The sequence below is a fragment of the Lacerta agilis genome, chromosome 2, assembly GCF_009819535.1.
Source record: "Lacerta agilis isolate rLacAgi1 chromosome 2, rLacAgi1.pri, whole genome shotgun sequence".
Taxonomy (NCBI): domain Eukaryota; kingdom Metazoa; phylum Chordata; class Lepidosauria; order Squamata; family Lacertidae; genus Lacerta; species Lacerta agilis.
This window is the reverse complement of record NC_046313.1, coordinates 28,743,423-28,767,368: the sequence shown is the minus strand read 5'-3', so window position 1 is coordinate 28,767,368 and position 23,946 is coordinate 28,743,423. Positions and strand designations below refer to the sequence as shown.

General features: G+C 43.2%; 2 protein-coding genes across 2 annotated transcripts in view; one reads left to right on the top strand and one right to left on the bottom strand.

Annotated features, from left to right (window-relative positions):
* The first annotated feature begins 54 nt into the window (after positions 1-54).
* CENPX (centromere protein X) lies at positions 55-8,143 on the top strand. The gene is made up of 5 exons (XM_033139109.1): positions 55-177; positions 5,933-5,984; positions 6,158-6,211; positions 7,105-7,193; positions 7,391-8,143. Exons 1-5 carry the CDS (start codon positions 139-141, stop codon positions 7,403-7,405), a joined length of 249 nt encoding a protein of 82 aa, XP_032995000.1. The 5' UTR covers positions 55-138; the 3' UTR covers positions 7,406-8,143.
* A 6,780-nt stretch (positions 8,144-14,923) lies between these two features.
* Positions 14,924-23,946, bottom strand: part of ASPSCR1 (ASPSCR1 tether for SLC2A4, UBX domain containing) — a 63,732-nt gene continuing 54,709 nt past the window's right edge. The window contains exons 13-16 of the mRNA XM_033139108.1: positions 17,413-17,464; positions 16,144-16,213; positions 15,490-15,680; positions 14,924-15,078 (exon numbers count right to left, since the gene is read on the bottom strand). Coding sequence (XP_032994999.1) covers positions 15,065-15,078; positions 15,490-15,680; positions 16,144-16,213; positions 17,413-17,464 — 327 coding nt within the window. The 3' untranslated portion in view covers positions 14,924-15,064. The remainder of the gene's footprint in view (positions 15,079-15,489; positions 15,681-16,143; positions 16,214-17,412; positions 17,465-23,946) is intronic.

Below are 23,946 nucleotides of genomic sequence, written 5' to 3'. Positions count from 1 at the left end.
AGTCGCGAGCGGGAGCCGACCTCAGGCCGACTACATGCTCCAGCATGCATTGCGCGATGCCCTGATCCCTCGGGACTTCCGGCGCCTACTCTGGGCAGTGATTGCGGAGGAGAGTCAAGAGGGCGGGTCCTCTTTGAAATGGAGAAGAGGGAACAAGGCGCGAAAGGCTTCAAAAAGGTCGGGACGGGGGCGGGGGGAGCAGGGGGCCGGGAGGGAATTCACCTTGGAAAGTGATGGGTTGCGGTTAAAGGGTGTGTGTGAAAGGGAGCCCTGAGAGTTCAGAGTTTACACACACGCGCTAAAATGTTACGACAGGAACTTGGGAAGGTTTCTGTGTAAGTTATTTCAGTGGCTTGACAAGTTCTGCAAATCCTGCTGCGAAGGCTAAAGAGCTCCCCTCAGAGAAGATCTGTGTCTTGGGAGGGCTTTTGGTTTAGACTGCCAGTGTTTCCCAAACTTTGATCTCCATCTGCTTTTCGACTACAATTCCCACCACCCCTAGTTTGGTAGCTAGGGATGATGGGAGTTGTAGTAAAAAAAACAACAACAGCTGGAGACCCAAGTTTGGGAAGCACAGGTTTAGAGGAAGGGTCTTATTTGGTTTTGGGGGCACTAAAGAATAGTGGATAGATAGAGCAGCTTGGCCAATTCAGGGCTGCAAGAGTTGGGCTTAATCTTTTTCTGGCAAATCAGATGGTGGGTGCTCAGAAGCTGGGGTGGTTTCCTTAAAGGGTAGGCGCTGGATGTGGAATGGGGTTGGGGAAGGACCAAGGAGGTTCCACTATAAAGTGGTGTTGGGGAGAGAAATGAACTGGTAGTGTTTAAGCCCTCTCCAGTGGGCCCCCCCTCTTGCTTGAGGGATATTTTTGCCCCTAGCATCCAGATTTGTAAGTTAGCCAGGGCTGCTTACCCACCATAATATTATGTCTGTCTGCAGGTCATTTTGTAATGGCCTTCATTTGCTGTAGAAATCTGAGGGCTGGGGGTGTGAAAATAATTGTAATAATGGATGTTGTAATAATGGGTAACTTCAGCTGCCTTCAAGTTGCTTAGGTAAACTCACATTCAGGCGGTGATAAAGCAAAACATATCTAGATATGGTAAATGACTGCGCCATGAAACTGTTGGGGAAGAAAGCAAATAAATGGGAACGACCCTGGAAGTACAGAACAATCTAAATCCCCTTCACACCAGGCTGGAGAGGGGGTTGAATTGGGCAGAGGTGTCTCTCTGCCCAGCCCTGCTGCCTGCAGGGAGATAACGGGCACCACGTCACAAATATGGAGCTCCCCTTCACCCTGTCAGATGTGCTGTTGGATCCCAAGCTTGTCCCAGTGATGCTGTGTTATGTCATCAGGCCTGATTGCTGCACCAGCTCCAGGCTTCTGCTGTGATACACTTACTTCCTTGCTCCAGCATCCCCCCTGGTAATGGTGGCAGAGCTGTGGATGCAGTGTTGGTCCTGCTACTTTGTTCAGCCCCTCCAGGCCACAGTAGTAGTTAGGATTGTAGCTAGAAACCTGAGTGGTAGCCCAGGACCTGTTGCGAGATGTAAATGATGTTGAACTTTTGGGAGTTCAGAGCAGATGTCTCTCCATTCATCCTGTAATAAGACTGATCCTTGTAAGCTGCCCTGGGAGACTTTTTGGCCAAAGAATATGGTAAAAATGCTTTAAATGCACTTTCACACTTTCATGATAAGAGCATGTAAGAAGAGTCCTGTTAGATCATACCAAAGGCACATATAATCTAGAACCCTGTTCAAACTGGCCAACCAAATGCTGATGGGAAGCCCGTAAGCAAGGCTTGAGCGCAACAGCACTCTCCCAACTTTTGATTCCCAGTAAACGCTGTTCAAACACCTACAGCCTTTGATAGTGAATTTAGCCATGGCTGGTAGTCATGATATCCCCTGTGAATTTGACTAATCCCCTTCTAAATCCATCCACATTGGTAGACATCACTACATTTTGGGAAAGCAAATTCCATATGTGCTGTGTGAAGAACTCCCTTTTGCCTGTCCTGAATCTTCCAACATTCAATTTCATTGGATGACTCATGAGTTCAATTAATAGGAGGGAGGGAGAAAAGCTTCTCTCCGTTCATTTTCTCCACATCGCATCGTTGTATGCCCCTTTGTCATGCCCTCCCCCCAAATACTCACTCTGAGGCCCCAAAAATGCAACTTTTCCTCATAAGGTAGTTGATTCAGTCCTTTGATCACACAAGGCAACCAGAATTGTAGCTAGCATTCCACGTGCCATAGCTTTGTAGAACGGCATCGTGATATTGGCAGACTTTCAGTCCCTTTCCTACTGACCCTCTTAATGGAATATGGCAAACTGGTGAAACTCTCCAGAGCACTTCCAGATATATGCAGCAGGTAGCGCTACAGCCTAGTTAATTTTGTATTTTATTTTCTAGCAGGCCCATGTGATAAAACCCGTAAGCCTTTCCTTCTTGTGCAAAGGATTCTTTATATACTAATCTAGATGTTATGCTGAGTTAGGCATGCCCAAACCCTTTGATTTCAATTTAGAGGAAAGATTGTAGTCAGTGGCAAAACATTTGCTTTGCATGCAATAGGTCCCTAGTTCAGTCCCCAGCATTTCCAGCTAGGGTCGGAAAAGACCTTTGTCTGAAATCCTGGAGAGCAACTTCCCATCAATGTCAACCAGATGTGGGGAACCTTTGGCCTCCGCACACTGCTGAACTTCAACTCCCGTGATCCCTGGCCATTGGTCATGCTTCTTGGAGCTGATGGGAATTGTAGTACAGCAGCATCTGGAGTGCCAAAGGTTCTTCATACCTTGCATAGACAATATTGAGCTAGACAGAGCAATGGTCTGACTTACTTTAAGGCAGTGTTTTTCAACCTTTTTTGGGCAAAGGCACACTTGTTTCATGAAAAAAATCTCGAGGCACACCACCATTAGAAAATGTTAAAAAATTTAACTCTGTGCCTATATTGACTATATATAAAGTCATTTTTCAATTTTTCCCACGGCACACCAGGCAACATCTCGCGGCACACTAGTGTGCCACGGAACAGTGGTTGAAAAACACTGCTTTAAGGCATATCCCTATGTTTCTGACTCTGGTACAGAGTTAAGGCTCAGACGGCTGATTAACCGCTTATGAAATGAAATTATCATGGTAGCATCATTAGAAATCCTTTGTAACAGAATCTGGGGGCACTTTTTAAAATCCAGCTTTGGTAACCAGCATCCTGATTACAGACATTTCTGTACAGTCCTGCCTAGATCTTATTTGTCATTATTATTTTAACAGCCAGTCCCTCCTAGGGGTGTTGGGTAGGGCTTTCTTAGCAAACATTACTCAAGCTAGTATTTTCCATTTGGATGAAGAAAGAGTTTGACATTTTAATTAACCCTTCCCAAACCTGTTGTCCTCCAGATGTTTTGGATCCCAACTCACATCAGCGCCGGTGGGAACAGCCAATAGGGATGATGGGAATTGTAGTCAACAACAGCTAGAGAGAATCAGGTTGGGTAATACTGATTTAATCAGGAATTGAAAAAGATATTTTGAATTCGCCTCCAGAATCAAAAACTTATTTCATAAGTTACTTAAACTACCACAAATTCCATAGAACGAATAACTTGATCCATTAATCAGTTGTTCCTAAAATTAAGAAGCTTTTGCTGTTAGCTTTTACATTGTATTATATAGATGTTATTTCGGTGTCTTTTTAAAACAGAAAAGCAAGATTAAAATGCTTGGAGATAAATGAATAGCAGTCAACCTATTTTGCTGGTGCTCTATACTTTAACTGCTCTGGTAGATCACCCTTTTGTCTGACAACTTGTTAAGATATTTAGCCATTGTTAATATATCTCTTGAAGTCTGTTTCCCAAGAGTTCCTTCATCCTTTCTCATACTATGTACTCCAAGCACTTACAGGTGAAACTTGAAAAATTAGAATATCATGGAAAAGTCCATTTATGTAAGCAATTGTTTTCATTAGCTACTGGAGTTTAATATATGAGGTAGACTCATGACATGTAAAGCGAGATATGTCAAGCGTTTATTTGTTATAATCATGATGATTATGGCATACAGCTGGTGAAAACCCCAAAGTTGAAATTGTTAATTTGGGGTTCTCATCAGCTGTACGCCATAATCATCACAATTATAATAAAGGCTTGACATATCTCGCTTTGCATGTCATGAGTCTATCTCATATATTGGTTTCACCTTTTAAGTTGAATTACTGAAAGAAATGAACCTTTCCACGATATTCTAATTACCAGTATTCGAGTTTCATCTGTAGTCATATTTTGTTGTTCAGTGTTTGTTGAATTTTCAAACACTCAAGTACTGAACCAGTATAATGTTGTTGCCACTGGTGTCTTCCTTATGCTGTTTTTGTTAATACAACACAACTGCATTTTCCTTGAAATGTTTTTATATCTGCAGTACACCACAAACATTCTTCACTTGTGGCCTAGCTGCTCAATTTGCTTTTACAAAGATGCAGTTTTCTGGTTCATCTGAAATGATTCAGGGGACAGTCACTGCAGCTTATGTTAGTACTTACATTCATACCGGTCCCTTTCTTGAGCAATTCTTAATTCCTAAAACTGTAAGTCACTGTAATGCATAGTTTTTCATGACTCTCATTTTTATACATCTTTCTTCTCTTAGTGTGCAGTGCTACTTTATATACCAGTCCAGAAAGCCAGGGCTAAAATTAGTAAATCCCACTTCACTGGATTTGATGTAGTAACATCTCTACCAAGAACTGAAAGTTAACTTAGAGGAAAAGATGGAATAAATATGAAATAAATAAAATAAATCTTTTCTGGGGTTTCCCCAAACCTCCAGAGCAGATTGGTGCAGTGGTGGTTGGGAGAGACCCTTTGTGTATGCAGAAGTCCTTGCCCTGCCTAAGCACAATTTTGGATACTGGATGCGACCCTAGTTAGTTAATGGGAGGCCATCATTTTTTATTGGGAGGGTTGTAAGCTAAGGGCATATACCTTATTTCTTTGGGTTATTCTGGTTCTAACAGAACGGAAGAGCAAATGCTAAAAAGGGCTTTTCCATCTGGCAGTGAATGTTTGTTTTCCTTTTTGAAGGTGCAAGTGAGCGACCTATTCTTGGAAATTCATGTGTGAATTTGGATGTTGTTGACTAGTCAACTAAAAATTGTTTAACATGATGAGGCTTCTAATCTCATGCAATTCTACCCAGCCACTGAGCTGGGTTGAAAAGGCTCCTCCTGCATGTCCTACCATCAGTTGAGGTACAATGGATGGGAACATGAAAAGTGGGCTGTTCTGTTTGGAGCACCCAGGTTGTAGAACTGTCTGGCTAGGAAGAGTCACTTAGTCCGCTTGCTTTTTGGTCTTCTGCCTCAGGTTTAAGACCTTCTTGTTAGCTTTTGGCCCAACTTCAGTGTCTTTTTTCCTTTTTTCATCTCAAGTATGGTCTTGTTGGCTGCTGCTGTTTTTTGAGATTTAGTGTTCTGATTATGTATTGTTTTTACCCTGATGAGAGCCAACTTGGGCACCCTTGTATTCAGAGTAGAAAGGCAGAATTAAAAACCCCTATAAATAAGATAGCACAATAAGGCAGTTGGTGGGGAGAATTATCGCTGATTAATAAAAAAGTTTGGGCCTCAGCAATAGAGAAATGGTGGGTGATGGAGCCAGTTATGTGGTCCCTGCCCAGGGATGGAAGATTGGCATCAATAGTTGTTGCTCTCTTGGTCCCAGAGAATGAGATGCAAAACAGGTAAGGTAATATACTTTATTGGCTGAGCTTCTTTTGATGTGCTCCTACACCGGCAGAAGTTGATCTCATAAAAGATATTGCTTTACCTATTTTATATCTCTTTGAAATGGAAAGACAGGGAGATTCACTTTTTCTCCATTAACACCCCTTGACTGATTTCCTTTCCATGCAGGAGACTGTGAACAAACTGCTCCAGCTCCACTTCAAAGATGACAAAACACGAGGTAATTGCTTTCCCTTCTGTCTCAATAAAGAGGCCAATTCCTGCTCGCAATCTTGCCAAACTTTTCTGTAGAGAGATCATGCCCTGGAATATTGGAGGTAACCATGATTCCTGGGTTGTGGGCAGATAACTGGGCTGGGCACTTCTCATGGTTACTTTCCCCCCTCTTTCCAGTCAGCGGTGATGCTCTGTTGCTCATGGCAGAAATGCTCAAAGTGTTCGTGCGAGGTAAGTTGTAAAGGACTGTGCCTTTTTTCCATAGAATGGCCGTCACAGATGAATGACATGTGGCATATAGAAGGACGAAATTTAGTGCAAAAATCAGAAGACTATAAAAAGTCTTTTTTCTTTTAAGTTGTAGCCTCACTGCTCGTTCAGAAGGCAGTACAAGTCGACAGGAGATACTAAAGGGAAGAAAGCAGGACAAGCTAAATCTTGGTTCGGCACAAAAACCAAGTCCTGAAGAAAAAAAACCCCTGATCTTTATCAGAAACTAGTAGATTCTTCATGAAACCTTACACTATAGCTGGGCAATAGAGCTCAATTTTCCAGGCTTGATACAGAAAAGGTACAGCTTAAATGCTGAAAGCTTATTTTTAATGATGCTTCCATCAGATATATAAAGCTTAGGACTTTCTCAGCAGTCTTGAGTTCATGATCTGCTGCAGGGGTGGGGAACCTGGGACCCTTCAGATGTTGGAAGACTACATATCCCATCATCTGCAGCCACTGGCTATGCTAACTGAGGCTGATGGGAATTGGAGTTGAGCAGCATCTGGAGGGCCATAGGCACCCCTTCCATGACTGTTTGGAGCCTCAACGGCTAGGTGGACATGTGCACATTCAGAAGGTAGCACATGCTTTGCTTGGGGATCATTTGCCTGAACGTTGAGAACAATTTTGGGCAAGGAAAAAGTGCTGAGTGGTGAGAAGTTAACACTTCCTGAGCTGAAAGTCCAGTATTAATACTGTGAATTGCAGACTTATTTGTTCCCAAGCAAAGCCTCTCAAAAGTAAATTTTTTGTTACTTGACTGATTTCATTCCTTCCTAAAGGCCATTTCTGTTACCCTTCCCAGTACCTACTTGTTGCACCTCGCCTGCCTTGTGTGTTTCTTGCAGAGGCAGCCGCACGAGCCGCACGGCAGGCTCAAACAGAGGACCTGACCAGGGTGGATGTGGAGCACGTGGAAAAAGTGCTGCCGCAGCTGGTATGTAATGCACATCTTGGATTCCTAAATTAACAGGATAAGGATGTGGGCAAAGGCATCTTAATCCCCTTCCTTTGGGGGGATGTTTGGCTGGTTAGTAATATCCTCACTGGGCAACTGGAACTCAGGCAAATCAGCCAAACAGTTTGGGGAGAACTCTTTGCTCACAGTAACTTTAAAACGCTTAATGTTTACAGCTTTTGGACTTCTAGAAACCTGATGGGGCAAAGCCCACATTCCTGCTAGAGGGAAGATCGTGGCCTGACCTCTGGAGCAAAGTGGAATACAGGCTTTGAAATGGAATCTGCCCCGCAGTGATTCTGCTTGCTCGGACGATATTCTCATCACCTCTCTCCTTCCTTGCTGGCACAGTTGTGGTTGTTTGCTATCTCTCTTTCTGTGCACTTCATGATGGCCAAAGGCTGACTTGCTAAGGGCTGGAATCATTTCTCTTTCTCCCCCACCCCTCCCTCTTTGTGACGGGATGCCGGGAGTCAGTGACGCCTCACCATCTGAGGCTGCGTCCTAACCTGATGCTGTTTCCGATTCACAGCTAGGCAGAGTCTACACTTTCTTTTCCAATGGGAGAAGCAGGTGCCTTCCTGAAGGGGTGTGTGGAAAGAGTGAGTATGCCTGGAGCTTTCCCCACACCGTGGGCTCTCATCACCTCAGCAGGCATTTAAAGGCCAGCTCCGGGCTTGTCTGCTGTCTGAGTTCTTAAACAGGAGCCGAGCCCCGGGTCTGTGCCAGCAGCAGGTACCTGATCTTTATTTTATAAATAAACAGTGCTTGTCCCTCAATCCTTTCCAGCATTCCACTGGGGCCATGACATCAAAGAGTGCTTGGAACCTTTTAACCATTTGATATTCCTCTCAGAAGCTGCTTCCCTCTGCTATAAATTTGTTCTCACAAAGAAACTTCAATAAATCAAAAATAGTCTCCCTCCTTTGCGCGGGGCTCCTTGTTGCAATTAATCATAGAAAGTCAAGTAGCTTCAAAGAGTCGTTTGGCCTCCCCCCCCCCACACACCCTCTTTGTAGGACGAAAGAAAAACTTTCAAAAAGGGGCAGAATAACAAACAGCATGTGTGAGGATCCCACATCACGCACGGCCCAGCCCCTCTGTGTCAGCGGGGCAGGAGTGGGGGAGAGAAGAGAGCTGTGAAATAGTAAACCGTATACATGGGGGCAGGGCGTAGCCTAATGAATCTTTTTTTCTGCTGCAAAATAAAGGCTAGGCCTATTGAGGGAGAAACAATTGCCACTTGAGGTACTGACAGGATGCAATCCTATACCCAGAAATCTGGGCCTACACTCCATTGAACTCAACGGGGCTTACTTCCGAATGGATATAGAGAGGAGTGCACCAAGAGGCAGAACAAGACCAAGGCAGCAATGATAACTGTCAGCTAGTGGTTAGCAGCCATGCTGCCTGAAAGAAAAGTCATGCGCAAGCTATACCTAAGGTACCAGTAGCTACATATTGGTAACGACAGGGACGAAGGGCTGCTGGCTTTGAATGCTGGCTCTGAAATACTCAGTAATGTTTATGGTGGAAAACACAGGATGAGGGTTAGGTGGAATGCTGCTGTTTCCCAGAACTGACATAATGCTGTCTTCCTACAAACCATGGCCTATAAATTACAAAAGCAACGTCCCTTTCTCCTGTTCTGCCTTTGTCAGCCTCAACCATGGTTTAGCACAGGGGTGAGTAAGCTGTTGCTGTTCTACGGTACAACTCCAACGATCCCTTACCACTCGTGGCAATTCTGGCAAATTCTAGCCTTTTAACTTTGGTTTAGTGTTTCCAGTATTCTCATCTTCATCAGATTTTAAAAACAGAAGTGAATTTATCAGTGCATATTAACACTAAACCCTAGGAAGCTCCTTGTATCAGGTCAAAGTATTTGTCCACGTAGTCTAGCCTAGCTGGGAGTTGTTCTCTTAGGCATTATTCTTTCCGACCTGGTTTCTTGAACCAGAAATTGAATTTGTAGCTCTTTGCTATGTCTGCATTAGACAAATACAGTATGGTAGTGCAATGTTTATGTCATAGCTATTTTTCTCAGTTGTGACAAAGCAGGAAAACAATGTTGCGCTCTGTTGCATCATACAAAGTATACTACTGTTAAAGACAGTGTTTAATTTTGTCTGTGTCTCCCAACTACTACTGTACATAGTTCTTCTCCATTTGTATCCTCACAACAACCCTGTAAAGTAGGATAGGCTGTGTGATGGCAACTGGCCCAAGGTCACCCAGTGAGCTTCCTGGTTGAATGCAGATTTGAATCAGTGTGTTCTCAGACCCACACTAGTCTAACCAGTGTACCACACTGGCTCTTGACATGTAAATTAAGGATACCTGTAGGGCTTAGGCTATAAGTTAAAGGTATCTCATCAGTCAGAATTTTACAGCCATCTGTTAAGCAAAGTGTCTTAAAGTACCAGCCTAAAACCTTGCTTTTAGTCTCATCATAGTTACTCAGAAGCAAGTCTCACTGAGCTCAAAATGATCTGGTCAAAAATGTTAACAGCCTTACAGGCTAACTTTTTCTGTATTTTGCAAGTATCTTCTCCATTTCCATTTGGTTTAATGTAGTCTAGGCCTTGGACCAGCAAATGGCCCAGGCAGCTGCTTCATATATAGCTCTGAATTGTATAAAACAGGCCGATCACCAGAGTTGAGCAGCTTTGACTACACACAAAGCTTAATCCCCCATTAAGCAAGGGGTGTGAATGTACTACAGAACATTTAATATGGGTTTAAACACACATGTACCCACAGCAAAGCTAAACTAAAACACATGTAGGTCTCTGTTCTGCATACACTTGCACAGTGACTTAACAGGATGTCTCTGTTTAAATTTCTAAAGGGGAAATCCAAATTATGGCCCAAACCTGGTGCTAAAAATGGGGGAGGGGGGTTATCGTAATATGCTATCCTTCCCCATTACCCACTCTATGAATGGGACAGAGGGAACTGGCTCCCTTTTTCACCTTATTTATACTACAATCCTGTGTACACTTACTTGGGTGTTAAGTCCCATTGAACTCTGGGATAGAGATGTAATATTAAAAGTCTTGGTCTTAAACAGGGCACAATGAGTTTGCATGCAGTACCAAACAAATTTATTTGGAATAAAAAGGCTGGCAGCAGAGAGAGGTGATTCAACCATACAATGTAGTTGGAAGCGCTAGTCAGGCTGCATCTCCATTTCAACATGATCAAGATTTTAATTTTGAGACTCTAGAGATTATCTGATGGGTGCTTTTTATTGCTGCTGCAGTTGAATCTATTCATAGCCCTACCCTGGTTGCAATTCAGCCTTCGAACACAGGCCCTGAGCTGTAGTCCCTATGCACCAGTCTGCCTAATGCACACCTGACTGATCATTGCTCCTAGAAGAAACACTCTACACTTTACAATTGCATATGTATCAGTGTTAAAGTATCTGTTGCCCGGGAGAAAGGAAGGCAGAATAAAATTGATACTACTACATACAATCAGAGGGATTTTTTTTTCAAGTGACAGTGTAGGTAGGAATCAAACCAGCACTCTTACCTGCTCAGTTGTTTTAGGATAGGCAAGTGAGTCAGCAACTAGTGCAGATTTTGCATCTGACACAGGGCAGGATGTGTGCAAGTACAGAAAAGAAGGGCTCTCTGAACAAGAGGTGGGGGAACCTGCCACTCTCCGTATGTTGTTGGACTGTGAGTCCAATCTTCTCTAACCATTGGCCATGCTGGCTGAAGCTGATGAGAGTCCAACCACATGTCCCCCAACTCTGCTTTGAAGGAAGACACGAGCAAAAGCAAGAACTGAATGACCACCCAAAATTAGGGATTATGAGGTACATGTGTCTAACAGCAAACATTACTACAGTATAGAAACTATAGCAGCATCAACTAATTGTTTTACATTTTTCAAGGAACAGTTTCTAATGAAAATGTTGTGAGTGAAAAAAACAACAACCCTCAACCTTTCAAATGTAAGTAACTTTATGGTCAAAATTCAGAAACAAGACAGCTTGGCATTTTCAGTCTGGGGCTTCAATCCGCAGGGCGTCATCCCTTCCCTGTTTCCCTCCATGGCTTGTAATAAAAATATAGCAATAAAACAAAATTCTGTTTTTCAAGAACACACATACACCTTTCAGCCAGAGACCCATATGCTAATGCGTATGATCTGTCCTAACAGCAGTGTGTGTGTTCTGTTTGAACAACATTTCAGCGCAGAATGCTGGCTGCTTGATTATGCGACTGATCTTACAGTATAAAGATACAAAGGGCAGATCACAGGGAAAACCAGAAAGCAGCTTGGGTGTCAACACTAACTGGCCCAAAGGAAACAATTAGAAACCTCCAATGTAGAGTGCAGAAAGATGAGACCTGCCAAGCTCCTAGCACAGAGAGATGGACTTACTGAAGAACCACACAGACCACATTCTTCCAGGTAAGGGTAATAAGGCTAGAACTGGCACTGTCCTAACCTTGCCTGGATTTAGTTTCCACTTTGTCTTCTGTAGCAGCCACCCTCCCAGCACCACAGATGGCAGCAGTGTGTGTGGAACAGCACAGCTACAAGCAGGATTCAGTTTTCATCAGCTGTTGTCTTACACACTCATCTTCTTTGGTGGCTCAGTTTTTGGGTGACATTAAAAGATCTGTTCCTTTGCTATTTTAACTGCTCCCTGCTCCCTGTGCGCTCTGAAGCTTTTCTCCCTACCTTGTCCCTCCCCCGCCCCATCCCCTCCTGGTTTTCTTCAAAGCGGCTGGAAGCATTTGGAAGTAATTAGACCTGAAGGGAAATGTTGGTCAGTCTGGGAGACAATGACAAGTGCCAGGAACCCTTGGTGCCCCTTCCAGCCACTTTGAAGTTCATTCAGATGGTACAATGCTCTTGTTTTCTTTGTTGGAAAAGCAGGGGGCAGGAGGGAAATGGGCCATGTCAGGCCCACTGAACAGGAAGCAGGTTACTCTGAATTGATAGAGAACCCAAACAAGTAGGTGGAGAGGATGTGCAATTCAAAAAGGGACTAATTGAAAGGCCTCTTATGGTCACCCTGCTTCCATACACCTACAAATTATGCACTCTCACAGAAAAAGTGTAACTCTTAGCACCCATCTAGCATCAAACTAGCCTGATCTGTTAGCCTGCAGCAGAGATATTTCTCCTCCTCCACTTATTCATCAACTTATGTAGAAGAGCCAGGGCCTTTTAATAGCATAGCACAGGGTTAAAGAAATTAGCTTAACTTCACAACTATTTACAGAGGGGCAACTGCATCATACTTGGATCCAGAAGCCTTTGAAGTTGCACAAGTGTTTAGGGAGCACCATACTGTTGTCATGGTAAGAGATGGGTGCAGATGTTATTTAAGGACCTGTAGCCCTCAATGGCCTTCCTCAGCAACTGATTATTTAATAGGGGTTACGGTTTGAATTCACTAAGGGCTGGAGGAATAGTGCACTCAGTTGGCTCAGTGCTGCCCTGTATATGGCTGAGCTACCTTGCATGTCTCATCTTAGAGCAATCTGCATGTATCCACAGCAATACATACTTTGCCAGCTCCTCTACCACGTATCCCTAGCTTATAATGTGATGTATGCACATTATGAATATGACCGGGGAGGAGGGAGAAGTGAGTGACAAGACTAAATGATTTAAATGAGTCAACATATATGGGTGGAAGTTCAACATATGTGATGAGAATACCTTCTGGTTAGTGAATTTTATGGGGAAAACATCCATTTGATAACAATCTGGATTAAGCTGCAACCTGTTCCTTTTTATGATATTGTTGGGGAGAAATGCTAATGCACCACAAAGCTCTAATTGAAAATGCTAGTTACTGCATTTGTAATTATAACGAAGGAGCTGGGAAAGCACTCTTTGTAGCAGAAATGGACATGCCAACTATATATTGATATGACTCCAACTGGAAACAAATTGTGATTAACCGCTGCACAGATGGGCTTCTTTTGCTGCATATTGGAATAATCATTGTAAAAGTCCTCAGTTAGAATAACATATTTTTTCCTGTTTTGTAATGTATTTTTATATAATACTGTTAACAGTGTTTTCATTGAGAACAAACGTCAAAAGTTCTGAAAACTACCAGATATTATTGCAGTTCAGACCAAAATGATGCCAACTAGCAATCCAGAGGTGTTTTTCTCCCCCCAGAGTAAATATTTTCCACCTTGCTACTATTTTGGCAGCCTTCTGGCAAGCCTGGTATCAGGAGCTGGCATGGTTAGGAAGTTCCCAGGACACAGAAACCCGAGCCCTTGAAACTGCTGATGGGCAGGGGCCATAAGCTGCTGCCACTCTGATCTTTCTTGGTCTAATCTGAACTATGGGTTGACAGGAAGCAGTTGCCAGTGCTCGTTCGTGCTGCCAGGGACTGGACATGGAGGGAGCACAATTATTAGCAGTTGGTTTAGAAAAAGCAACCAAGGAAACAGAAATTAGGACATCTTAAACTGGAGAAAAGGCAGCTAAAAAAAAGAAAGATACTGTACAGGTGGAATACAAAATAATACTTCAACAAAGATATGAACTAGTTGAACATCTGAAGGCTCTGAGGGTAGCGGAAGGAGAAAACCAGTATTTGGCTGTTTCTTAAATGCTCCCAGTAATTGATGGAAGCCTCAAGTAGGGCTCAGCCTGAAGCGCAATACATCTGTGCACTTTTGTAGTGATTTGTCTTGTTTTATCGCTTTATATATTGTATGACCTATTTTTTGTTCCATTTTCTTTTTCGGAAGCCACTTTGTGATATTTTCTTCCAGTGAAAAGCAGTGTAGAAATACATGATTCAAAGATGCAGAAAAAGCAAAGCGAACTGTGTGCTTATTAAGAAGTGACAGCATGAAATCAACAGGAACTACCATAAGCTAGTGTTCAAAAGGAAGTAGGAAGAGGCTCAGGAACACTGGAATATTTAAAAAGATAAGCCAATGCAAATTTCGTTATGGATCTGAAGCTCCAAAAGATGACCATGAAGTGCATTCTGGCTTGCCTCTACTTGCCAATGGCATTAAAGAATTAAAAACAACATACTGAAGACTTTGAGGTGACATCCTTTTTGGCTATCACTAACCTATGTTGTCTGAAGCAATTTTGCAGGGATGTGTGTGTTTTTATTACCCCAAAAGAGTATTCACTGACCTCTCATAAGTGTTGCCAGGTTCTAAGTCACCTCTTCATTCAGATCTACCAACAGATTTTGAGAACTACAAAATATTGCAGCAACTTGCGGTGCCTGCATCACTGGAAAAGGAGTGTCCAGCGTGTGGCAGGCATGAAGTCCTATGGGTTACCAGAAGCAAACCTCCAACATAGGGGATTTGGTGACAATTTATACAACACAAAGGTGATCATCTGACAACTGACATAAGTGTCACAGAGTCATACACTTCTGTTTCAGTGTATCTGAAGAAGTGTGCATGCACACGAAAGCTCATACCAAGAACAAACTCAGTTGGTCTCTAAGGTGCTACTGGAAAGAATTTTCTATTTTGTTTTAGAGTCATATATGACCACCCAACTGGGTTTTTAATTATCATCAACATCCTGGTCCTACACAACAAATACAGCAAAGTAGTTCTACAAATTTCCGTGCCTACTTCATGTTATTTAAACGATAGAGTAGTTGGAGCGTATCTCTGCTTTACCCACCGCCCAAACATAATGTTGCACACAGAGCAGCAGAATGGGCAACAGAAAATGGTGCTTGCAATTTTATTCTGAAAAATCCGTTTGCTGGGCCCTGTCTTTCGGCAGCTTCACATGAAGGAAAACAGAGCAACCCAACTTGCCTCTCAGCCAAGTGAGGCAACTTTCTGAAGGTGGAGATCACAAGTCCTTCATCGCTTCCCACCTGAAATGCAAACATAAGGCAACTGTGAAAGCACCTCTACTACAAACTTCGATATAGTGGAGCTTCCACACTGCTGAGCTTTCCAGAGCCTCCCAAAAGATAGGTCCCTTCAAACTGAAAAGTACATTAGAATATTTTAGGGCTCTGCTGGTGGGAGACTAAACACAGCCACGTTTTACAGGGGGAGACAAGCATGGCATACCATGCCTAAGATGGGTAGTAAGAAAGGAGTATGGGGGTAGTGGGAAAGGAAAGCAAAACGCTGATCTGCTTGAGGGAAATTCCTTCCCAGCCCTAAATCAGGATATTCAGATATGCACTTAGCTGACAAGCCAGACTGCCGCTCAGAATCTTTTAGGAGCAGTACAATGGCTAGGAACAAGTATCTTACTGTAATACTTAAGGTGTTACCTGGGAGCTTCAGCCACTTTGGCACTTTCCCAGATGGCGTCCTCCTTACTGGTGGCTGTGCTGCTTCAGGAGCCACTGCTGCTTCTGAGTGCCCTCTTGCCACGCTCCCATCAGTCTCATTTGGCTTAGGTAGGGAACTAAGAACAGGATCTGAATTTCGCTTAGTAGGAGGTGCTGATTTAGACAACCGCCTGAGAGAAAAGTTAAGTATTAGATGTTCATATTGGTCTTCCGGTTGCTAAGCTTACATATTCCAAAATGCAAAGCACTGCAAATACTGTTGCAAAAGCCAGAGGTTGCGTATCAGCAAAAATGCCTTCTAATCCCTATGGCTTTTGATACCACAGGGGCCTCTCTTCATTCATTTGGGATGTTCAAAGCTGCGAGTTGGAGAACATGTGTAAAAGCAAGCTTTGTAAACTGCTGGCAAGCTCTTCATTGGGCAAGGCAATAACTTGGGAGGTGATAGACTCTCCTTCACTGGAGCTTTTTAAGCAGAGGTTGGGTGCTATCTGTCATGGATGCTTTAGCTGAGATTCCTGCACTGCAGGGGGTTGGACTAGATGACCCTCGGGATTCCTTCCAACTCTGCAATTCTATGATAACTCACTCAACCACAACAGCTTCAAAAAGAATTACTCACACTCTACTTACCTAGCTACTAAGATGTCAGCTTCAGAAGGGGACACGGCAGATTCCACCAGGTCCAACCTCAGACAGTCATCTGTAAAACAGACACACACACCCCTCACACAAAGTTCTTGTCCTTCAGAGCTAGGAAGCCCCCTTGATGCAACTCTGTTATTTTGTGAAACCAATAGCCTCAGCAAGCTGGACTAATCCTCTTCAGTACTCTTCTCCAAACCTGTGAAACATTTATCTCGAAAATTCTAAGATTGTGTTTTAGAACACACATCTGCCTATCTCAGAGCCTATTCTGTGAACTAGTTGAGTAAAGACAACAATATTACACAAAAATAGAACTGCCAGACAGGGATGGTGTTCCCCCCTGCTTGTATATGTTTCTTTTATCATTTAGTTCTTGGCAGTTTCCTAGTAAATTGAACCATTAGGAGAGACTACCAGATGTTATCTTCAACTTGCAGCACAACCCTGCTCTGATCTCCCCTGTAGACAAATCCCCCTAAAGCCCATCCAACTATGGTGGTCAGTCCTGCTGCATTTTAAAGATGTCCAGAACAGTATGCACCACACAGACATTTGTCCTCAGATTAACAGTGAACCATGGTGAGAGATAACTGAAATGTTCATGTGGACATTTATTCGTGTCTGGTCCAAAAAAAATAAGTTAGATGCAGAACATATACATAAAGCTGCCATACTTTTGACCCAATTTTTACTTAAGGTCTAAATACCTACCCTGAAAAAGTGTGCAATTCTGCACACTAACTGAAGATGGGCCAATTCAAAGAAGATAATACCTCACCTATTTTGCATGATAAAGATCTCTACAGCTGTTAGCTAACTCAAGATACACACAATAGGACAAAGAGTACTCCCTAGTTGTGTCAAAAAAAGAATTGAGAAAGGGGTGGTACATAAGAAGCACAGATTTTCACCTAAAAACAGGCCTCACCCCCAAATTGGGAAAAAAGCCACCTGTGACCCAAAATTTCTACAGCAAACCATGAATGGCACTAAGATTCATTTCATTTCACCTTAAACCAGAGTGGGCATTTCCCTTACAATCATTTCCATACTGGGCTATCATTTAATTTGCCTCAAACAAAAAGGTTTCATGAACCTCTAAGAGCCCCGAGCTATAAATATCCACTTATTTATGCCCAATACATTAACCAGAGTTCAGCCACCATAGCTGAAATCATGGACACAGTTCATCTGGATGCTCATGTAACAACTATGCAGAGTTTCTTATGGAGAGGAACAAGATAAATGACTCACCTTTCTGCATCTCAGATCCAAAATGTACAATAGCAGCAGGGAAGAGGTTAGCCTATTAACCAGAGAAAATATCCAGGGTTAGAATAAACATAGCCAGGGCTAGAAATGCCTCTCCTCTCAGCCTTGGGAACATGCATGCACAGAACAGTAATGTTTACTTGAAACTTAAAAGTGGGGAAATCTTGCTTGTCACAACATGGCTGGTTTCATACATAACACTAAACCATGGTTCACTAAACTGACTTAATGTTATGTGTGAACCCTGCCCAACAACTTAACTATGGTTTACTTACTGCCAACAAACTACACTCTGAAGCTATGGTTTGTTGCAGCAATGGTTTGAACCTTGGTTTGTTCTAAAATGAACTGGCATCACTCCCAGCATCCTTCCTTAACCATGGTTTGTTTGACCACCCCATCCTAGATGCTTACCAAACTGTAAAGGCACAAGGCAAGAGAAGCAGGAGAAGCAACAAACCAAAATTTGGAAAACCAAGTAATCATTGGTTTAATTGTCCATGGGACAACTTGTGGTTAACTTGTAGACTTTTAAACAAATGATGGCTTACCACTCTGTGCAAGCCAGGTCACTGCGTTTCAAGAATACCGAGACTGCCACCATGCTGGCAACAAAGCCCTTTACATATGCAGACAATCACAATGTAGCCCAGCCTTTCCTAATCTGGTGCTTGCCAACTGTTTTGGACTATGATGACAGGCTATGCTGGCTGGAACCAATGGGAGTTGGGAGTCCAACAACATCTGGAGGGCACCACATTGGAGAAGTCTGGTGTGAGATGTGCTGCTAAATTCAATTCATATGTAAGTGGAAAGTTGCCCAGAACATCCAACACAGTTACATTTGTTTTCAAAAGAAAAAACTTAAATAATGAGGGGATTTGTGGATAAATAATTAAATTTAATATCTTGACTTTCTACATCAAGCACCCAAGTTAGCCAACAATATATACCGTAATACAGGGCAATTAAAAAAGAATCCTATAAATATGAATATACAACAGCAGCAAATGAACAAGATTTAGTTACCATCTATCTATGTATCTACGTATCTATCTATATCTATTTAAAAGGAAGTTGAAAGGTAACATTAGTTTGCTTAGAGGGCAGCTGGGTGCCATGCAAAGCAGTGCTTGTGAGACCCCCCTGCCACCCCTTGCTCTAGAGATACCATCTTAATTCACCCAGAGACATCTATAAATATAAATTAGGACAAGCAGGTGTCATGGACAAGTACCCCAAGTCTTTTAAGTGCCTAGCAATGCTTTTGCGGTGGGGAGAGGGAGTGAGGAACATGTTCTGAAAGTATTAAGACAAACAATACAAAATTTATGTCAGAAGCAGGACATGGAGGCAGTTGGACCATTAGATGACAAAGGAAAGAAAGGATGCTAAAAGGGAGATTGCAGCAAAGCTGGATGAGTTTTTTTGCATCTGCAAAAAATAATACTGGATATCTGCTAATAAACCACTTTCCTGGAAATGAGGGCATTTGAAGAACTAAGTCATGAAGGGGGGAAGATTATGACATTCTAGGACTTACTGACAAATTAGAAACACTTAGCTCACTGGGTCTGGATCACTGGGTCACTGGTCACTGGGTCACTGGAACATACCTGAGAGTTCTTAAGTTATTTAGGATGGTGAGAACTCAAGCTCCACAAGGATCTTTCCAAACTGAAGGAGCAACAACATGGCAAATCCTGTTCCATGTAAACACCTATAAAGGTGATGCACACTGAGGCAAAAATTCCCAGCATCGTAAGTCTGGAAATCTTATACTTCCCACCAAACATATCATTCCATTATCAGCGTTCTTGATGGAGAACCTCTGATTTGGGTCCGAAAGCTATGTATTGGAACAAAAGAGGACAGGGTGGTCTATATTCACTTGCCACAGAAACCATGTTGCTTCAATTATTTGAAGCGACTGATGTGAAACAACGTCAGGATACTAAGAATAAGCCTGCATAACAGTGACCGCAGAATGTCTCTTACTGACCCATTTGCCATAGACTTGGAATGAGCACTTGAGGGGCGGATGTGGGCATGGGCACTCAAAGTGGCCGACAACGTCTAGCTCCCAGGAAAAGCCCACACTCCCTGCCCTCCTCAGCACCAAGGTTCACCTCCTTTCTAGCGACGAGGTCTTTCACAGTGCCAACCTGACATCCTAGCAGTAGGAAACAATATTTATTAGGCCCCTTAAAAACATTTTCTTTCTCAAGCAGCGGGACCCGGGGTTGCCAGCTCCACCAGAAGCCAGTCACAAAGACGGCTCTCCGTAAACTTTTTAATTAAAAAGTACCAGACACAGTTAAGAAACCCCCAAGAAAACTCTTACAAAAGCTTTGATGTCCCCGCTGCCTTCATCTGAAGGGATCCTACTATTTAGGGAATGGATTAAAAAAAAGAAGAAAAAAGAAGACCCCCCTCCCCAAACCTCTTCACATACACACTATCCTTTTCACGCCAGTCACAACGTTGGAAAATGAGGTTTTTGTAGCGTGTTAGTGTTGGAATTTTTTAATAACCTCCCCTCTCTTTTTCCCCTCTCCTGCCCAATTATCATGATGAATAATTAACATTCTGAAGGAGATAACTAAGCACAGCATCTCAGAGCTCAAAGCCCTTTAGTTCAAAGCCCTGCCCTTTTCTCTTCGATTCTCCAGTTGCTGCCACTAAAACTTCCTTGTCAATCAAGCTCTGGGCACACACATCAAAGCTTCATGTGGGAATGGCCCCAAGGGGTCAGAGAAAATTCATGGCAGGGCCTGTGAGTGAGGCACAAAGAAAGAAGGGAGACAGAGAACGCAGAGGAACACAGTTCAAGAATGAGAGACACACGCGGCACAAATGCTGCAATACACACACACACACACACACACACACACACACACACAGACACAGCATGCCCCGATAAGAGCCTCTACCCTATTTTTACTCAGAGGTTGACAAATAAGTCCCACTTTAACTTCTGAGCTCCTCCTCTCCCAACCAATTCCCACCACTGGCAAGACATCAGTCCAAAGCTCTTTTAATTGGAAGAGACTTAAAGGAATGAGACAGCAGCTCGTAAGCACACAACATTCAGCCACCTCCTCCAGACTCGTTTTTTTTCCCCTCTCCCCCTCCCAGCTCTGCATCCCTTGCCCACCTTTTTTCCTTCCTAGAGTTTGGCCAATAAAAACCTCCCCTCAAAGGGGCTTATCCACAGCTCCCTCCTTTACTTTTAAGGCTCATTTGTGTGTCATTTGTCTGCTTTCCTCTGTCTGTTGTATAAATTACATGGGAATCCCAAAGACACAACACATTCCATGGGTGAAGGAAAGGAAAAGAATATTCTCTCAATATGACCGATTAAATCCTTTCGCCTGCAATGCACAAAAATCAGCAAAATGATCACCATGGACTTTCAGGGTAGCTTTTGAACACATTAAAAAGATTTATAGGGAAAACAACTTCATTCCACCTCTGCTTTCCTTCTCTAAATCCACCTTGCCACTGAACTCTTGCACATTCCTATCACTTCACTACTATGGGATAACACCATCTGATGGCATCTCCATGCCATTTTCATTTTTTCTGCCATGGGACAGAATATTAAATGAAAACAGAAGACTAGAGGCCACTTCCGATTTTGCCGCTGGCAGCAACTGCTTCCAAGGAATGAGTCACTCAGTGCTGCCTCTGGGCTATGGATACCTTTGGCTTTTGAATGATTGGCCCTGCTCCTTCCTCTTTTCCGGGATAACGCATTAGGTTCAGGAATGCTCCAGATCTTCTGAAGATCACATTCTCATTTTGGTCATATTCTCAATTAATAGCCGAAAAAGCCTCTGGAACGCATAAAAGAGTAGAACACTCCAAAATCAAAACCCAAGTTAGAGGACGAGTAGCATCAGGCCTTCCAAAAGCTGGATTTTAGAAAGAACAGATGGTGCCTAATATAGGAACTTGTGTTATTTGACACTCGAGCCAAGGCTAGTCCAGTAGAGTGCAGTCCAACCTCATTTGTACCATTCTTTCTCAGATGAACCTGCCAAGCTTTATATAAACATATACGACTATTTGTAATTTGGTGGAATATTGCAGGGTCCTTTTGCAGCATTCATCTCTGTCTTCATACACAAATGAAAGCAGATTACCAAATTAAGTTGGTAAAGTATAGAGGCATAAGTAAAAAGATGCAAAAATGGATGCTCTAAAAAGTTGATATTGATAGTCTTGGTTAAAAGGGGAGACTGTGACAGATCTGTGCTATCACAGCATCTCAGCTTTGGCCTGGAGGTATCAACACATTAACAACAAAAGAACTTAGGAAGTGCCTTGCGGGATCAGACTGGGCGTCCATCTACTTCTATATCCAACAGCAGCTAGCCAGATGTTTCAGAAAGCTTACAAACGGGACATGGAATTAGTCAGCACGTTAAAACGTTAACAAAGACATCTCTGCATGAAATACAGGATTTAGGTGACTAGACAGTTCATTTAAACTAGCTCAAGGTACATGTAAAGCGGGTGGCGCTGTGGACTCTAAACCACTGAGCCTCTTCAGCTTGCCGATCAGAAGGTCAGCGGTTTGAATCTGCGTGACGGGGTATGCTCCCGTCGCTCTGTCCCAGCTCCTGCCAACCTAGCAGTTTGAAAGCATGCCAGTGCAAGTTGATAAATAGGGACCACTGCAGCGGGAAGGTAAACGGCATTTCCGTGTGCTCTGGTTTTCGTCATGGTGTTCCGTTGCACCAGAAGCGGTTTAGTCATGCTGGCCACATGACCTGGAAAGCTGTCTGTGGACAAACGCTGGCTCCCTTGGCCTGAAAGAGAGATGAGCGTTGCAACCGACATAGTCGCCTTTGACTGGACTTAACCATCCAGGGGTCCTTTACCTTTTTTAAAGTTAAAAATGCCAATACACATTTTCTCCTCTTATGAAGAGCTCAAGAGGTCTTCACCAATTGCTGTTAAAGTAGAGTATGCTGCAAGAGAGCTCAAGAGTGCCTTGAAAAGGTTAACTACCGTGTTTCTGAGCTGACAGATGCAGGACAATCCCAGAAAGCTCACCACTGCCCATAAAGCATGGTCTGAATCCTAGGCCCTGACTGACACAAGGCTAAGGGGAGGGATAATGGGAGGTAATATTGTCTGGGCCAGGCATGGCCAAACTTGGCCCTCCAGCTGTTTCAGGGACTACAACTCCCATCATCCCTAGCTAACAGGACCAGTGGTCAGGGGTGATGGGAACTGTAGTCCCAAAACAGCTGGAGGCCCAAGTTTGGCCACACCTGGTCTGGGCTATCTTTCAAGGAAAGGTGCTCCTACAGTGCTCTGCAAAATGCTGAAGTACAATGCCTCCGATTTTAATGTGGGGTGAAGGGGCTGCAGGAGAACTATTCACCAGATATCAAAGTTTGAGAAACTGCTGATGACAGTGTAAGTCTATGCATAACTACTCAAAAGAACCCCCAAACAGAATGCAGGCAGAAGAAATGGGGGACTGGTTCATGTAGCAAGCCGAATTGCCTTAGTGTGATGCTGAATCCCTCCCCAGAGAGAGAAACGCTCATAAGCTATGAAATCAAAAGATGAGAGTCTTGTTTCTTTATGGCATCTCAAGTCTAAAAAAAAAGAAACTTGTGGATTAAAAAAAAATGGCAAAACCCAAGCCAAACACTAGCTACCCTAGAAACTAGAAAAGTATTTCTAGAGTTAATATAAATGAATCAGGGCTGCATTTGCAAAGTAGAATCTCACAGCTCGGAAACACTCTCTTGTTTGATGGTAGCAGCAGTCTGAGCCTTCTCACTTCTCAGTCACCAACGAAAGAGGCCTCCAACACAATAATTTTAAGAGCTGCCTTCTTTTTAAAGGGAAATAAAAGTGTGTTCAAAGTTTTAAGGCACTGGAAGTTTCCTCACCAGTCCTGGAGTACACACCACATTATTCTCCCCCACCATTCTAATTTAGAAAGGCTGTTACTCTCTGCCCCTATTTCAAGAGCCTTACTGCCTATATTAAGTGGGGATAAAAATAAGACCAATCATTTGGCACTTTTAGCGTGTTCTGAGTGGTCCAAACTTTGCTACATAGACTCTAATGCTAGATGAACTGGAGTGAGGTGAGTATCAGGTGAGCAACAACCCAAACAGGCACCTGAAGTCGCACGTCATAGGTTCAAATGAGAAGCCACTGAAAAAGTGCAGCTGGGAGTGTGGGAGGCAAATGGGGAGCCCATGACACGCCGGAGAAGCCTTGAACAAAGTCCTATAAGCACATTGGTCACAATGATATTTGTCAGTGTGCTAAACAGGCAATTACTTGAAGCAACCTATTTCTCCCTGGATCTTTACATTACAGTATATGTTTTAAGCGGAAAGCCTGTACACCCCCCCCCCCGAATATTTCAACACCCTTTCTTTTATAAATCCTCCTCCCTAACAACTGAGGGACACACACACACACACTCCTTCAACAAAAGTCTGCTGCAAAAGGATGCAATTCACTGCACTGCTACTT

Excerpts from the sequence above, each read along its gene's own strand:
- CENPX (XM_033139109.1), top strand. The coding sequence starts at position 139 with ATGGAGAAGAGGGAACAAGGCGCGAAAGGCTTCAAAAAG. Across the intron at positions 178-5,932 it reads GCGCGAAAGGCTTCAAAAAG|GAGACTGTGAACAAACTGCT; the intron begins GTCGGGACGGGG and ends CTTTCCATGCAG. Across the intron at positions 6,212-7,104 it reads GCTCAAAGTGTTCGTGCGAG|AGGCAGCCGCACGAGCCGCA; the intron begins GTAAGTTGTAAA and ends TGTTTCTTGCAG.